The following is a 17672-nucleotide window of genomic DNA, read 5'->3' as shown; positions in this document are numbered from 1 at the left end:
CATAAGCCTTGATTTGATTTTATATAACCGGTGTGAATTATGATGAGCACTGACATACTGAAGTAGAAGGTTTCTGCATCCTGTCTGAAATGGGGGTCTAGGGGAAAGGGGGAGCAGAGAGGTGCAACCCATCTAAGGCAACAAATACATTTGAACCAACAAAGATGTGCACCAAGAGTAAACTGGAGAGCACATGGTTCAGCAGCGATCATTTCTGACTGGTTTCTTGGCGTTAAGCATGATAGGTTTATTTGGCCAGCTGTAAAAAATTGGCAACAGAACATAAAAATTGAACCTGGGTTGATGATTAGCATTGTCTGGCTTAGGAAGCGTGGTTCTGTTGGTCTACCCTTTGTGTGACTCCAGCAGGGGAGTGTACGAGTGACTCAGCTGCAGCAGAACTGCACACTAGGGAGGGTGGAAGTGGGCCTGGCACGCTCTGCCCTGTGCTCTGTCGCACGCACACACGCACACACACACACACACACACCCCTTGCCAATGCTGCAGTGACTCTACAGCAAATAAAAACTGGTCTGGGCGTGAAGGTTGTTACTCCATGTCTTAGGCAGAAGGATGACTAAATGACAAGTAAATGACTAAATGATAGCTATAATTGTTTTTCTTTATTTGTCAGAGTGTGTCAGAGTTTCCACTCATCCCTGCTGGCTGTGGTACTGCAGTGCCTCTTTGCAAAGGTAAATTGAGGACTAACTAACTGGAAGCTATCTATTTGGAGATAGCGTCTATTGTCAGGAGCCGGGGACATCATGAAGAAAGTACAATCCACCACATCCGGATGAACCGATCTCATTGGCTGATTGGTTGTCATGGCGGTGTTTAGAACAACTCATGGATGCACTTGGTTAGTAACACAGAAAACAGCTCATGACTCAATATACATAGTACATATAATTTGCATGCATTGTTAGGTAATGCAAAACCAAATAAGGCAAGGATGAAGTGACATACCCAAATCATGCATAAATAAACCACAAACAACACTATATGAATATCTTACAAACACTTCAACTAGTGTAATCAAATGACTTTGCTGGGTTGCCAAACTGAGAATCTCTGAGCACAACCAGGTAGCATAGCAGCCTTCCTTTCAGGATGCGTTTTAGAAATCCTGGAAAACCTCCAACTCTACACACTGTGTACAGAAACTCTACATTACATTATCCCCTCACTTACTCAGGCATGGCTGAATCCAGCACTCATTATGTGCTCAGTGCAGTCAAAACATTCTAACCAGGCTCAGTGCACACACACACGCACACACACACACTCGCGCGCACGCACACGCACACACACACGCGCGCGCACACACACGCGCGCACACACACGCGCGCGCGCACACACACACGCGCACACACACACACGCGCGCACACTAAATGCTGTTGCAATGTCGCTAAAAAAACACTTAGAGTATTACACTATAGGACATGCCATCATGCTGTATGTGTCAGGAAATGCACAGTACAGTAGACTACTAGGCCTGAAATATAAGAGCTATTGGAATGATGTTGAATAGAAAGAGTCTCTCTAACAAGCAAGAAATAAAATATGACACGGCGTGCTGGGAAATAATCAATAACAGGATGTGAAGTTACTGTTGTCTCCCTAACATTGAGTATTTGCCAATAACAGCACATCCCAATGTTATACCTTATACCAATGTATAAATTATTACAATTTGTATTTAAAGAAATTCATATCATTATAAATGAAGGTCTCATTTAAAAAGATTTACTGTATAAATTACAGTGTTTTCCTTTGAGAATTAACTTTTTTCCACCTGACAGGTTTCTGTATTACTATAAGAACTGCATGACTATTTAAAAAAAGAAAAGGATGGTGTTTGTTTCAGTGTTCAGCTTTAAAAAATGAAAAGGAAAAAGCAAAACAAAACAAAAAAAATAAATCAGTATAAACACTGTAGGTACATTTGCAAGATTTATTCATTCTGCATGCAAAGTTGTTCTGGATTTCCTCAGTAAGAACTGTAATGCCAGGGATATGACCAAAATCACACACCACACAACCCACACAGCTCCACACAACACCTTGGAGAAGCACACAAACAGAAGGACCAAACATTGGAGTCATAAAATGTAGCCTTGGTTTTCTACCAGTCTCCAATAGTCCTTCTGTGTACAGGAGGTGGGTGGTTTAGATTTCACCAAAATCCAAATGTGTATGTACGGTAAATGGCAAGTTGTGTAAATCCAAATATTTCTAACTATTTCCTAGAACTTAAACCTCATAATCAGCACTTGGGCCTGTGCAACATTCTCTGATAACTAGCACAAACAAGTTGTATAACGCAAACACTCCAAAACAAAGAAAAGTGTGAGCAGCAGTAGAAGCGTGGGTTAATGTGCACCGTCAGTATGGTGCAGCTCATACATCAAGCCAAAAAAAAAAAAAAAAAAAAAACACTCTCAAAGCAAAGCACACAACATGGTGCAAGAACACATGGGGCTATTCAGATGAGCAGGGCATGCAGTGAAGTTTAAAATAAAGCTGGAAACAGTGCAGAGGCAAGCCAAGCATTTGGAACACACAGAGCATCTGTCTCTCCTGCAGAAGCCCCCGACAGGTTTATCCCTCACTCACCAGCAGAGTTTTGGAGACAGGACTCCTTTAGCTTAGGTAGCTGAGTCATGCTCAGCTGAGTTTAGGGTTCATACTAGAGACTTCAGCATGCAAACAAAATCAACTGTACATTCATTTTTCAATCCTTACAAAATGTTACCCAGGTAACTGAAACAGATATTGAAAACTAGATTCTAGGTTTTGGAGAATCAAAGGAGCAGTCTGTAACTTTTATGGGTGATAACAGACAACCCTCTTCTCCAGATCAAACCAGATAAATAACCCTTGGGGATTTTTAGCCTTAGAGATATTACAAACTGCACCTTGAAATTTATCTAAGCTATTTATTAACTATTTAGTTAATTATCTAACTAGCGAGAACTAAAGTGGAGCAAAGAGAAATTTGTGAAACTCTGGCTTCTGCATGAGACACGAGATGCTCAAAATGCTCAAGTGACATTTAACATCAATCAGAAACATACAAGGTATTAATAGTTCAGGCGAAAACAAGTGAAAAAAATGACACAAGCATAAATAACCATGCTTAAACTGAGACGCAATATGCCAGGGACACTCAATCAGCATTTGGTTCTATATAAATATCAGTAGACATCAACAGGACAGAGAAGCCTTACCCACGCACACCAGACTACTAACTATGAATCAGTGGTATAATAATAATAATAATAATAATAATAATAATAATAATAATTCAATTCAACTTTTATGCTGTTATAAGTCTCTTATGTTTGTCAGTCGGTCAAATTAACTAGACAGCCAGATAGTCAAATGTACATGTGACACAAACAGTTTTTTTTTTTCCATAATGGATTTTTTTTTTTACTTAATGCATTTTCTCGGAATAGTGCTTTATTCCACTATACAGCACAGGGCTAAAATAATTTCAGATTAAGGTCTATTCTCCACTTGATGTTTCTGCACTGAGAAGCCTGCTATTTATGAATTCAATTAGCATTCTACTCTGTGCTGTGGGAAATGAGCCTATTTTAATCTCAATTTAAGAGTCAGAGTACAATGTTCTTTTATAGTCTTTCCAGGGCTCTAACCTTCAGGTCTGTGTAGGCAGTCGATACGCTAGCTCAGTAGGGCAAGGCAGCTGTGTCCTGTATCCACATGCTACTGATCTGATTGGATGATGATGTGGATATGCACTTACCCCGCTCCACTCTATGCCCATACTCACTTCCTCTCCAGCCTCAGAGCTGCTATCGTACTTAACGCTGGACATGCTGTCCCTGCTCCTCCTTCTCTCTCCATCACCCTCCTTCAGAATTTCAGCCACACGGCTCTGGTTGATGGGATCGATCCCCTAAAAGACACAAGCCCACACGTTGGCAGCTGATTAGTGGGCGCGTCACTACGGATGCCATTTTTTCCCCAAGCAACATTCCTACTCTATAGAGAATGTTACTAAAGAGCTGATTGTGATGCAGTGACCATGAGTGATCTACAATGTTTGCTCTACAGGGAGGAGGTGACAGGTTTATGACTGGTGAAGGTCTGAGGGTGTTCCTTTTTTAGATAAAATGACTTACTGAGTTACTCTGGATTCCAAAGCAAGCCACAGAAGAAAGGAAGTAAAAAGAAGACATCAGCATGACTGAATTAATTAGGACACAAGAAATATCATCTGTTTTTCAAAATTGTGTTGTTGACAGTCTCATTGTGACACTAGTTTCAAGCAGTGTGCTGTAGGATTACGTATCGGACCTGCTTGCGGGATCTCATGGCACACTCCTCCAGGGTCTCCGCAGCCTCCATCTTGCCTTGTCTGCGGTACAGCGCACCCAAATTCCTCAGAGTGGTGTTCACAGTAGGACTGGGGATTTAACAAACATTACCATTTAAATTGACAAAAACATAAGATTAAAAAGATGGATTTAAAACATTTAAGTCCCTGTGTGGGATACCTGTTGACTTTGCAGGCTTTGTACCAGCCACCATACTCTCCATATGGGGTGTTGTCTTTGTGCTTGCCCTGAAAAAACCAGACCACAGAAAAAGTTACAAGTGGACAAACTACCTCAAACAGGATTTCTGTAAAGTAAAAAAACATGATTGAGTCAGAAGATGGAAAAAAGATGACTTCCTGAGCATGTTATACACCGTATCGGAGATTAGAAACAATATTACACCACAACTACATAATGGTTGGAGAAATCAAGCAGCCAATCAGAGAGAGAGAGAGGGAGAGAGTTGGAGAGTGTAAAAGCCAACTACAACCAATAAGAGGAAACTAATGGGATTCAAGTATGATGGAGATTTATTTATTTATTTATTTATTCCTGCTGAACAGGTAAGACATTTACTTGATCTAGTGGGAAGCTAGTGGACATTTGACAGCTGATTTATCCAGTAGTGAAGTTTTAGCTGAAGAGTTAATGACAGACAAACCTAGATAGGATTAGTTATGTTTAGTGAGTTTCAGTGTTGTTTAACAAACAGATATATTAATCATACAGTACAGGTTTGTACTGTGATGTTACAGTGGAGTAACACATTTCCCTTCAGAATGAATATTTGTGCTAGATAGCTAATGTTAAGTGACTAGTTCACTCTGTGCTGCTTTTGATTCTTCATGTAAAGTTACATGTGGTTATTTATAAACCCAAAATTTCCAATACTTGGTCCGTGTTCCACACTCATTAGTGCACAGTATGTAGCTTGGAACACAGTATTGAATTCTCATTGAATGTGCATTGACTTGCAGAGATGAGATTAATCAGCACACAACTCATATTACAAAATGTCCTCCTGGGAGTAGCTTGCAATCATTTTTCTACTAGAGATACCCAAATTCCAAAAATCTTACATTCAGCAGCTTTAACGTACAAGCTCATATTTCTGATAGCGAACAAAAGCTGAGAAAAATAGGCTTTGATTAACATCATGCTCAGGATTCCTGTGAGTATTTCTTAGAATTTCTGTCTAAAAAAAAGGACCTGCACTGAGGCACACACTTACTTTGCTCATCTCCTCCCTCTCCTCAGCATGCATCCAGATTGGCTTGTTCTCAGCTGTGGGCAGAGACACAGCAGCTTAGTATGTAGTTAGTTGTCTGCTCAGGGACAGACACTTCAGGATTATTTGAAAGCGAGTTAATGTGTTGAAGTTCCATATTTTTGAAATAAACTAAATAAAGGTATTATAATGTAAAGTTATGTATTAGAATGTAGTGAAATGAAACTTCATAAACAAAAATATGTGCATAAAGAAATCCACTCGTACAACTTTAACATGGAGAGATGTAGATGAATATACGATTACCATTCTGTGCTAGTGACAGGTTACGAGTTCAAACCTTAGGACTGACTGGAAGCTACAGGCATGTGTTTAACCTTCAGATGCTCAGCTCTGGGCATGTGTTGCATTCTGCTTAACTTGTACATTATTAAATGTTTGGCTAAATAACCATAAAAGAAAATCTTAAAACACAGCACGTTTTTTTTTTTTTTTGAGAGAGAGTGTATATATATATATCACACACACACACAAAAAAAATGGTAAGTAAAAGCTTTATTTCTTCCCATAGACAACTTTTTTAAAAATTCTTTGCCGATTAGATGTGTTTTAAGTCTTTTTATCTTTCATAAACCTGTCCATCTTTTAAACATCGCCTCCATCTCTGAATGTTCTCCACTTTTAGAAAAAGTCGAAATAGGAGTGGAAATGGAAAAATTTTAATAAGATAGTACAAAGAAAAGAAACAGGAGAGAGAATGTGTGCATGTTTATGCATCTGAAGTGCATGTGTGCGTGTGTGTGTGTGTGTGTGTGTGTGTGTGTGTGTGTGTGTGTGTGTGTGTGTGTGTGTGTGTGTTCACAGGATGTACCATCAACTGATCCAAACTCCTTCTCATGGGCACGGGTGAGAATCTCTTTGTAAAGAATCTCAGCCTCCTTGTATTTCCCTTGTTTGAGAAAGCATGAAGCCTGTGGAGAAAGAAGAGAAAAAGCCAGAGCTTTTAGTACACCGTTAAAGGTCACTTTGCATAGTGTTGCTCCTGATAATACAGTGTTCCTGTGATGTGTGGCCAAACAATACATTTCACTGTTGGGGAAAACATCATAATGAAATTTTTGAAAAGATTTGAAAAGCGGCTTAAAAGCAGATTCTGTGGTTGTCAGCTGGAAACTTAATGACAAAATAATAATAAAAAAAAGCATTAACCATTTTCCTCCATAATGGTTCAGCTTTCTGAATGAAAAGGCTCTGTAATGGCTTGTTTTATCCTGCTTGTGTGGACATGATGATGGATTAAAATAAGACCAGAAAGCATTCGGGGGCAGGCAAAAGCCACTACGATTTAATGGAAGATTCTAGAAAAAAAAACTATACAATACCACATGTGAATAAATAAGAACCACCAGGTACACAGACCTGTTGGCTGTTCATTTAAGCTTACGGTTTCAGAAACACCACAATATAACAGGGTTATTATTTAGGGAGAATGATTATTTAAATCCAGTCTCTACTGAACATTCAGTAAATCCATGTAAATGTTCAGTAGAGAGTATTGCAATTTTTGAGTAAGTACATTCTAAAATTGCAATACTATTTTGCTCACATCATAGTTTCCTCATAGGATGATATATAGTTCCAAAAAAAAAATTCTAGCTATTCATTACTAAACTGAGAGGGTGTGACTAAGCTGATAGGGTATAACCATCACTACAAATGTAGCACCATAACAACTGAGAACGACTACTTTCACAGGGCTAAATAAAGTAAATTGCTAAAAGAGGTACTTCTCACCAGATTGTTCTTGGTCTTGGCGACGTTAGGGTCATCAGGGCCCAGCCTGGACTCATAGATCTCCAAAGCTCTGCAGTAGTAGTACTCCACCTCCTCATACTTGCCCTGGTTCTGACACAGCAAGGCCAGGTTGTTCAGCTGCTTAGCCACATCTGGGTGGTCCTTTCCAAGCACCTGATAAAGAAGACCGAAGACGTACAACTTTAAAATATTCTGACATTTTCCTTTTGATTAAAGAGCCTTTAAGGTAGCGTAGTTGTAACTGAAGACTTCTCAAACAGAATAAGCAGAGAGCATTTGTACGGCCTACAACCATTATGAGCTCCACTCTTTCCAGCCCTTCTGCTCTCTCCAGCATTAAGCGGCTTATTCAGAGTGGGTGTAGGATTTCTGCTGTTTGCTTGGTATCAACATGATCTCATAAAAGCTCAATCAATACGAGGAGCTGCTATACAGCTTACTCAGTCTCTGATCAATCTCACGAAAAGCTTGCTTTCTCTTCTTATGTGTAAACGCTCTTTTTTTCGAAGGAAGGTTTATATAGGCTGACATTAAAAGGTATAGGCTTTTAATCGTTCATCATAGTACAAAAGCATATATCATTAGCATTCAAATTTCACATTCATGCAACCTTGATTAAGGAAGTTGTTTAAGGAAGTAACATGATGTCTCACACACACACACGCATGATGATGTAGCCAAAAATCCAAGACAGTCAAAGGCAAAAAAAAAAAAAAAGTTATTGCATTCTGATATAACTCTTTTCCCCTTTCAATTAAAAGCTTTTTGTTCATTTTCTAAAACTGCAGGTTGGGACTGGATTTATAGCGTTCTGTTATTTTTTCTTATTTATACAAAGGCTATTGTACTAGATAAAAATGTATGAATAGAAAGCATTGAACGATTTAAATCATATATTTCATCTCAAGTATGTCATGTGCTAAATGGTGTACCGAATGGCTGAAGCACATGATGATTAAAATAAATGCCAAATAATGATAAACTGGTAAATGATTATGCAAATGATAAACAAACCTGTTAATAGAACAGCTCACAATGTCATATTTTTGAGCCATAACCATAAAACTGATGGTACCTGGCTGAATATGGCAGACAGATAAACCTCTCAGTGGATTTTCTGCACGCATGCGCGCGCGTATGTGTGTGTGTGTGTGTGTTTGTTTGTGTTTGTGTTTACCTTCTCTCTGATCTCCAAGGCTCTCTTACACAGTGGTTCAGCTTCCTTATATTTGCCCCTCTTCCCGTACAGCACAGCCAGATTATTCAGGGTGGCAGCCACCTGCAGCACAGCACAGCACAGACAAACCCAGACAGATCAGTTATGACAGCACTACCTTCATGACAAGCGTGATAACCCTGTGAAACTGAACCATGTCACCAAACCTGATGCAAATACCGAGATGCATGACATCTGATCAAAATTATTAAGTACTAACAGTTTAAAGCTATTATTAGACACAAAGTGTATGATAACACAGTGGGACAGATGGATCATGAGACTAAGATCAATACATGGACTCTATGGCCCTGTGGTTAATTTCCTATCAGGTCATTTGATATCAGTAGACTGCAAAAGAGCGAAAGGCAAATACAAATTCAGCTTGTATTCAACAGCGAAGACAGATTTCTCAATTATTAAATCAGTTGCAATTAAAATAATCTGCAATGGAGGAACTGCATATTATTAAGTAGCAGTCGTGTCTGTTGTCCTTTCACCTTCATCTTTTCTGCAAGCCAAATTTTATTAGTGTTTGGCTTTAGCCGTGAAAAGGAAAGACAGGAGAAGCGTCTTTCAAGTTGCATAGCAGATATAACTTACTGCTGGATGATCTTTGCCAAGAGTCTTCTCCCTGATGGACAGAGCATCATTGAGCAGATGTGCTGCCTCTTTATATTTGTTCTGATCCCTGAGAGTGACAAAGGAAGTGATGGCTGTTAGTTTTATGTTGATATTGCAGCTTGAAACCGTGTCAAAAGCAAAAGGAGGAAGTTAAAGTGAGAAAAGTCTTCAGAAGAAGTTAACAGATATGAGGATGATTTAAAACCGTGTACAGAGTTCAGCTACAAACCTGTAAACCAGAGCGAGGATGTTGAGCATGGTGGCTACGTCGGGATGATCATGGCCTGAGGTTTTCTCCAGGTCCTCCAGAGCTTGTTTGCACAGCGGTACTGCCACCTCGTATCTACCCTGAGAGGCGTACTGGATCACCAGGTTGTGGAGTGTTCGGAGGCGGGCTGGGATCTCGTATCCTCCCTGCTGCGCTGCTGCAACGGCTGCACTGTTGTGCTGGTGCTGCACTGTAGAGGAAGAAGAGACACACTCCTGTTTAAGGAAACTGGATCTGACCATCAACTTTCCCAAGTACAAGAAATGATGAGCATCTTAACAATGTGAAATATATTGTAGTACATGTGCATGCATGGTATAGGTACTTCATGAGCAACTGTATTTAAAAGGGGAAAAAAATTCACTTACTTCCTTGACCATGTTCCTCATCATCATTAGGGAAAAGATCGTCCAGAGAGCCTTTAGGTGGTTCACCATCTTTTTCCTCCTAGGACATCAAATGAGAAGATTGTAAGCACAGAAAAAAAATAAATGAATCAATCTAACCCCTTAATGTGAAGCGATGATTTACACTTCTGCAGTTTATACACACACATTAATTTGTCTACAAGCATGGCTTAACCATAAACCACCTTTCTACCTCCTGGCACAGATACTGCCTCTTCACTAAATTGTAACTTTGTTCAAATCATCTGCAGGTTTTTTCTGAGCCATCACCAGTAGGCAGAACTTACCATGAAATTGGAATTAAATGCTCTGTCATTCAATATTTGGAATCTTTTCTGTCAGTGGAAAACTTAACGACAACCGTGTCCAATTACACCCAAATGCGTTTTGATGTCTTGCCATAAAAATGACAACACGATGCTCTAACATGTCAGATTATGTTTGATTTTTGGGGAAAGGTTTGGTTACTGACAAACAGCAAACCTACACCCGATACCACACACAGGATTAACAGCCAGCCAAATGTTTCCTCCTGAATTACACAAAAAATTTGTAATATCCTCATTTTGCCATAATCACCTCACATATTTATGTATAGAAATTCTGACGGGAAATATAAAGAAAAGCAAAAAATGTCTAGGGAAGAGTTCTTCGGCAGCTTCTCGCTGGTTTTAATGTATAAAGTCAGTGCTTAAAAGGCTTAAAAAACTAAAAAGATTGCAGAGAGCTGACCCAGTAAACAGCCCCAGAGGCTCTGCTTCTACCTGAGCCCGGTGCTGACGTAGGCAGCTCAGCTCTCTGCCAGCATGAGGAAGGTGAATGATGCAAAAGACGCAGAGCAGGTGAAAGTCAGAACGCAGAAACAGCGAGTAAACCTGCTCTAATCACTAACTACTGATAAACAAATGTACTGTTATCTAACCAAATAACAGTGGAATTTCAACCACTCCCTATAACAAATATTACACACATCATGCAAACTAGTGAATGTGTCAGCATTAGCAGTGGACACTATATCCAAAAGTTTCTATCACATTATAACACAATGTTTACTCGTTTATTCATATTTTCTCCTTGTTTTTAGTGCTTGTTATAGTTGGGTTTTAAATTTAGTTCATCCACTGTGGTGAGCCTAGCACTCTCTCTCAAACACAGAACTAATCTGAATACATCAAATACAAACTTAACACTTGATCGTATACTTAATTTAAACAAAAATGTGTTTTGTAGATTTTATTTAATATTTTTTATTTGGTAGTATAAATAGAATGACTAGTTTGGCCAGATGATGCACTTATTCAGCCGAACTAACAAAGGTTGGAATGTTACTGATGAAAGATCCAAGTTGTTTTTCTTACCGAGGGTGAAACATCTTCGTCATACTTTTTGAGCTGATTCATGAACTCCAGGTGCTTCTTCTCCTCCTCCAGCTGGGCGACACTCTGTTCACTCTTCTGCAGTTTCTGCTGAGTGTTGGCCAACTCGTCCCGCAGCCACTGGTTCTCTTGGCACAGACGCCGCACCTGGGCCCGTAACTTCTGCTTCTCTGACTCCACGGCATTAAGGTGATTGGACAGAGCCATCATGACCTGCACATGGACACAGACACAGATGCACGGCAAGGTAAATGAGGAAAAGAGTGAGAGAGAAAAAGGATACAAGATGGCTGGCTGACTTGAGTGAATCAGATCTTTTTCTGTGACTTTTTCCTCAAGGCAAAAAGTTCTGCATTCTATTATTAGTTTACTAAAGATAGCTTTGAGAAGTAACTATTTGTAGTACATCGTGCTTCTAGTTCAGAAAGATACAAACATGCACTGAAATCATTACGGTTTCTTGTTTATTTACTTGGACAGACTCCTGAAAGACAAGCTCACCTGTGCCTCCCCCAAGCCCAGCTCAATCATCTCCACAGATTTGCGGAGTAAGTTAGACTTCTCATGCACAAGGTTGGCTTCCTCATCTTTTTTCAGGCACTTGATGGTCTCCAGCAGGCTGTGCAGGATAGAGTTGTGCTCGCTCTTCAGTGCCTCCAGGCCTTGGATCACCAGCTTAGTGTTTGAGATGATCTCCTCCTGCGTTAGTTTCTCCAGCTTCTCTTCACGAGGATACACCATGGTGGACATCTTCTATAAGAGGGGCAACCTGAAAGTATATGAGAGTTTCTATGAGAGTCAGTCAGTTAAAATTATCAAAGAAAGGTAGAAGAAAAAAGCTGCAGTTTAAAAAGAGCGGCGAGCTGGAATTGTGCTCCATGTGTTATGTGATGGAGAAGAGCTGCTTGATGACTGACTGAAAGAGTACATTGGGTAAAAAATACAAAATGGCATCAACAGGCTTTTACGTGAACTGTAGCACCGTTAGGAACTGTGTGGAAAAGCTGGCACAAAACACAAACGGGCATCAAATCAAAGCATAGGCTTCTAGCTAATTAACTCTACATGACATAAGAAGGTTTTATTATGAGTATATTCATAAATTTTGAATTATGAAATATAAATTATTTAACCTACAGCTGAGCTGAAAGCCAAGATTTAAATAATTATTCAATGCAAAAAGTTTACTCTGACAATCAGTATGCTCTGTTCATAATGCCAATTTATTTATTTATTTTTTGTCATTATGTTTACTCTGTCTGAATCAATTTATAAAATGCATTTTAAAAAAATATAAATATATAAATATATGGTCTATTTGCCATTAGAGGTTCATGTACAGTCCTGCTAGTCCACTTCACTTGAGGAGTGGTCAGACAGAATGGATTCAAATGCTGACTCCTACAATTAAGACAGAACTGAACTAGAACCTCCTGAATGACGCAGACTAACCGGCACAAACGTCATCCAGTCATTAATCAAACCTTTTAGCATTCTGATTTTAGAGCAAAGCTTTGGCAGACCACAGATCTCTTGCAATCTGTAATAGTTGCAGTTCGGAAACTGATCCAGTCCTACAGACATTAAATCCTTGGGTGGTATTTGAAGACCTTGTAAAACAACCGAGACAATAAATTGTATAGAGTCAAATTGCACTGTACAACAGATGAATTAGTCTAATCCAATGAGAAGCCTGAGTGAAAGGTGCTTATACGTCATGTAATCACAGTGTGGTTGTACACCTGGTGATTATGAAATATGTGGGTAACTGTTGTATTTAAGGTTCAATAATAACAGCATGACTTCATACGTTTCTTTAAACAATGCATTATATTAACAACTTTTGTGACATTTTACATGGCATATATTCTCTAAGCTCCCTGACCCTATGCTATATTAAATGTTCCAATGTATCCCCTACTCCCATGATAGGCTCATGTATCAAATGAGTGTGTGCAATTAAAAAAGTGGAACAATGCAAACAACAAATCAAAGCTGCTTTACAAAAATCTTCATGTTGATTTAGAGAGCAACCCAAATGTGCTTTTTTTAATTAAAGAAAGAAAGAAAACAAACAAACAAACAAATAAATAAATAAATAAAGGGGAAACCATCACATCAAACCTAATTTGGATATAGAAATGACTCGCATAACAAATAAATCAGTTCACTCTTGCAAAAATAAATCAGAGCTCTAGAATATTTTCTGATACTTGGCCTAAGAGTTAAATTAATTAGCAAGGAAACAGTTGGTTGATTAGAATAACATGGTTACAATTTTTCCTACAGACACAATGCTAAATACTACAGGGATCTTCTGATGCTGATTGTGTTTCGTTTCCACCCCTGCTGAGACCCTCAGCACCATGTGCAGTCTGCTGATGATGCAGATTAGAGACTGATGATGATGGAAAATGAGAAAGGGTCTGTGAACACATGGCACCAGCTGAAGACCATCTGCCTCCAGACACCATCATCCCTTGAACTCAACTGACGATCATCTTCTCTGCCTTCTGATTTACAACTGTACCACACCCTTATAGAAATCTAACGCTCTCTTCATCGTCGTTCACAAAAACACAGAAAGCAGGGCCAGAACCAAAACAAAAGAACAGTGAAGCAAATAAATTGTCTGCTCAGTTGGAGGAGAAGACAAGACACTTGTGCTCCTCTTGTCTGGCTTAAAAGCATCATTTTTTTGACAACAGTGTCAAATAATCTAGCAACTGCCTGCACAGAGACAGATTTTCCTGAAATAATTCTACGCCAAAGAAGCAATATAGGGTTGCGATTAACAATTCTTGTGCTAGCAGCAAAGACAAGAGCTGAGATTTCTGTCAGCAGGATGCTAGCTATTATAATTGGCCCATTAAATGCATCTAGCTGCCAGTAGCCAAACAGCTGTAAAGAACATTTTCCTGCTCATTATGAACACATTAAAGTTATTTTCACACACCTCATTAAGAACAGAACCAGGATTGCATCATTTCTCTTAATGGTTGTACTAAGATTGCATGCCTTGAGGATTTGAATGCAGATTAAACTACATGCGGTCTCTTACAGAACGATCAAGTATACAGTTAACCAATGTTTTTGAATTAGTATATTTTAATTTAAAATAATCACAGGACCGGGGCAACAGCACCATTGTTTCCCCCAATGGAAAGAGCAGTGTCACTTTGCCTACATGCTCGTGCATTGTGTTAGTTCATTCAGATCCGCCTTTGATCCAGTTAACGCTGACCTTTTCTCCAGCCAATAAGATGAGTTCTCATAGACTATATGACCAAATGTTTGTGGATCATCATCTTACCATCCCAGCCATATGAACCTTTGATTTTATAAAGAGCTCCACTATTCGGGGAAGCTTTCCACTATATGTTGTAGTGTTTCAGTGGAGATTCGGATGAGGACCTTCAAGCTTTTCATCATCAATCATGCAAACCAAGTCTTTATAGACTCACTTTGTTTACGTGACACTTATGAATATGCATAAACCACATGATTAGAGAAAAACAAAGATCAAGGCCAAATTGGCCTATTATTTAGTGAGACTCAAATAAAAACAAAAAGGTTTCCTCTCAGCATCACCAATGTTTCCTCATTAGAGTTTCAACAAGCATTCAATCTATATGAAACCTAAGAAAACATACACAGGTATTAAATATGATTCAATATGATTTAGTTGAACTCTGGTGAAGTACAAAAATAAATATGTTACTTCATGACATGGTGCACAGTTCTGACTTAATCCTGTCTTTTGAAATCATTAGTCATTGCCTGTATGAATCATTGTGACGTGGCGTTACTGAAACGAACACCGAGTATCAAAGACCATTCACTCAGGCCAAATAAGCATTTACAAAACAACTGAGCAGTGGCAGGAAAAGACAAGACAGAATTTAGGTTGTCTTTACACATGGTAGTGTATCAAGCTACATTGTTGATTAGACCACTGATATGTACACTACCAATCAATCTTTGGATGCACCTGATGGATAGATACATAAAAGTTTCTTTTGCTTAGAAACGTAAACTCAGAAGCTTCAATCAAAATGTCTTCAAGCCAAATGTAAATATACATGGAATTAATACCCATAAGCTTCCTCATGAATGCAAATAGCATACAAAGCTCCATCAGGAATACCATTGGAAATTATAAAAATATTATTTATAAGTTTGACATTCGTCGTTCGCTCATAATTTCCTATTAATAGCAACGATGACGAAAACCCTCCAATTAGCAGCATGACCAAACTTTTAAAAATAAAGATGATGTAAGAAACAAGATCTGTATGTATAACAGTACTGTATGATCTACATACGAGTTCATTTTTGTATTGTTATAAACAGGATGCTATAAAGGACATGATGTTGTATAAACATAAAGAACATGGAGGAAAATTAAAACCCTATTCCCCATGCCAAACATCACAGGGGGCACAATACATTAGTACAACAGGTACATTAGTGAGCAAAGTGCAGTCCTGACCCAGCACAGTGGTAGCCTAGTGGTAAAGTGTTAGACTATCAATCAGAAGGTTGTGAGTTTGAATCCCATGTCCAACAAGCTGCCATTGCTGCATCACTGAGCAACGCCATTAACTCTTAATCGTTCAGCTGTATAAAGTGAGGCAAAATGTAAGTTGCTCTGGATAAGGTTGTCTGCCAAATGCCATTAATGAAGTTTTCAAAAAGAGAATATAATAGTGAGCAACTGAAACACAAACAAAGTATGTATAGAGTCAACTGAAGCTCAAACTCATCTGTTTCCTTTTTTAATGCAACATCATGCATTTCTTGATATTGTGCGTGTCTGCGTGTGTGTGTGTGTGCGCATGTGTGTGTGTGTGTACCAAACATCAGCAAAGGACCTATCAAAATTCTTAGTGGAGCTGGAGGTGTCTTCTGTAGCATCAAAGAGTTTCTCCCAATCCTACGCTAATACTGCAGTGGAGATTAACTGTCAAACATCAAAGGTTTCTTGCAAATGTGACGGTTTGAGGCTACTAACACTCGCTGAATACAGAGACCGCTGGCAAGGAAAGGATTAAAACTTAAATCCAACACAAACACACACAACAAACTCCTTATAATAGGAGTCATTTTAAAGACCTGACCGTGATTGTGGAGCTGTAATCGGTGAGACCTTGGAGCTGCTCAGAAAATCTTGGCGAATTAATTATTGATGTTATTTGTAATGCAGACTTTCTTTATCTGAGGGATGTCAGACCTGTTCTGATGCAAGAAAAAACAACAACTTTTGAGTATTTTATGGTGTAGAAAATCATCTACAAGATGAACAATGAAGGTGTGCATCTTCATAATCATGAGAAATCTATGGAGAGTTGGAGAAGGAAATAAACTAAAGCTCAATTTGTTAATGACGGAAGAAAAACGGCTAGCCATGCGGCGATGAGAAAGAAAAATTTCTTAAAGTTACTTTTAAAAATAGGTCTAGTCTTACAAGCGAATTATGGTTTTGATGACGGTGTGGGACACGAGCGTCACACAGACTGGGTGTTTACTATCGAAGGCTGCAGCTTGGCAGTAGAGGGTATTAAAAATAAAGGGCAGCCTACCTCAGCGTCAGCACCAGATCCTCATAGCAAAACAGCGTTGCACACAGCTGAAACAATGCCTCACACACACAGCCAAACAATGTCAGCACAGCAACACCAATAACCATCAAATCGCAGGCTCGTCTGATCCTAAAGCTAGATGTCGAGACTATAGAAAAGAAAGCATCACCGAGTCCTCGGGAGCAGCCCCACCCTCTGTGCAAGGAGAGGGGGAGGGGAGAGCAAGAGAGAGAGAGAGAGAGAGAGAGAGAGAGAGAGAGAGAGGCAGAACACAAGCACTGCAGAAATAAAAAGGTCCACACAAAGGCACATCACAGCTTCTACCTTGACATGGCCCTTTTTTGCACATGTATGTACACGCACAGCTAAGCCTAACAGGGACATACACATACCACAGAACATCTGCTTTGCAATCGGGTTTAAAATATGTTCTGACAGAGGAAACTCATGACTTGGGGAAAGCCGGATCCCTTTCACAGGAAATTACTCTAACCCCCTTGATCATTTCCCATCACCAGCACCAGCAGGCTGAAACCATCTTCAGAGCTTGACTCACTGCAAGTCAAGACAAAATGCTACACTCAGGTTTAAAATCTGATGCAAATGTGGTAATGCGGCAAAAAATAAAAATAAAATAATAGATCTACATCTCCATGTATTATAGTCAGCCACAAAGTCATCAGGCTGCCCTGTAATCTGTAACCCACCCAGGATAGATTCATGTAGAGGAGTCAGCAATAACCCAGCTCACGGGTGATTAGGCAAGAGGAAATATGTCAAATGCAGAGCAGATGTGCTAATT

At 39.3% G+C, this 17672-nt stretch overlaps 1 protein-coding gene across 8 annotated transcripts in view; it reads right to left on the bottom strand.

Moving 5' to 3' along the window:
- The window catches only part of klc1b (kinesin light chain 1b), a 31685-nt gene that overhangs the window by 9442 nt on the left and 4571 nt on the right, over positions 1 to 17672 (bottom strand). For 2 of the 8 annotated variants that reach the window (XM_027174887.2, XM_027174892.2), the window contains exons 2-14: positions 11790 to 12057; positions 11271 to 11501; positions 9874 to 9952; positions 9467 to 9695; positions 9217 to 9304; positions 8575 to 8676; positions 7377 to 7550; positions 6454 to 6553; positions 5586 to 5638; positions 4532 to 4599; positions 4332 to 4440; positions 4157 to 4165; positions 3778 to 3930 (exon numbers count right to left, since the gene is read on the bottom strand). In XM_027174887.2, coding sequence (XP_027030688.1) covers positions 3778 to 3930; positions 4157 to 4165; positions 4332 to 4440; positions 4532 to 4599; positions 5586 to 5638; positions 6454 to 6553; positions 7377 to 7550; positions 8575 to 8676; positions 9217 to 9304; positions 9467 to 9695; positions 9874 to 9952; positions 11271 to 11501; positions 11790 to 12038 — 1644 coding nt within the window. In that variant the 5' untranslated portion in view covers positions 12039 to 12057. Of the gene's footprint in view, positions 1 to 3777; positions 3931 to 4156; positions 4166 to 4331; positions 4441 to 4531; positions 4600 to 5585; positions 5639 to 6453; positions 6554 to 7376; positions 7551 to 8574; positions 8677 to 9216; positions 9305 to 9466; positions 9696 to 9873; positions 9953 to 11270; positions 11502 to 11789; positions 12058 to 16870; positions 17049 to 17672 lie in introns of those variants that run through there. The other 6 variants (XM_027174890.2, XM_027174893.2, XM_027174891.2 and 3 more) reach the window with 4 other exon arrangements.

This window comes from Tachysurus fulvidraco, chromosome 4 (genome assembly GCF_022655615.1).
Source record: "Tachysurus fulvidraco isolate hzauxx_2018 chromosome 4, HZAU_PFXX_2.0, whole genome shotgun sequence".
Taxonomy (NCBI): domain Eukaryota; kingdom Metazoa; phylum Chordata; class Actinopteri; order Siluriformes; family Bagridae; genus Tachysurus; species Tachysurus fulvidraco.
The sequence above is the reverse complement of the archived record's forward strand: the minus strand, read 5'-3'. Positions and strand labels throughout refer to the sequence as shown.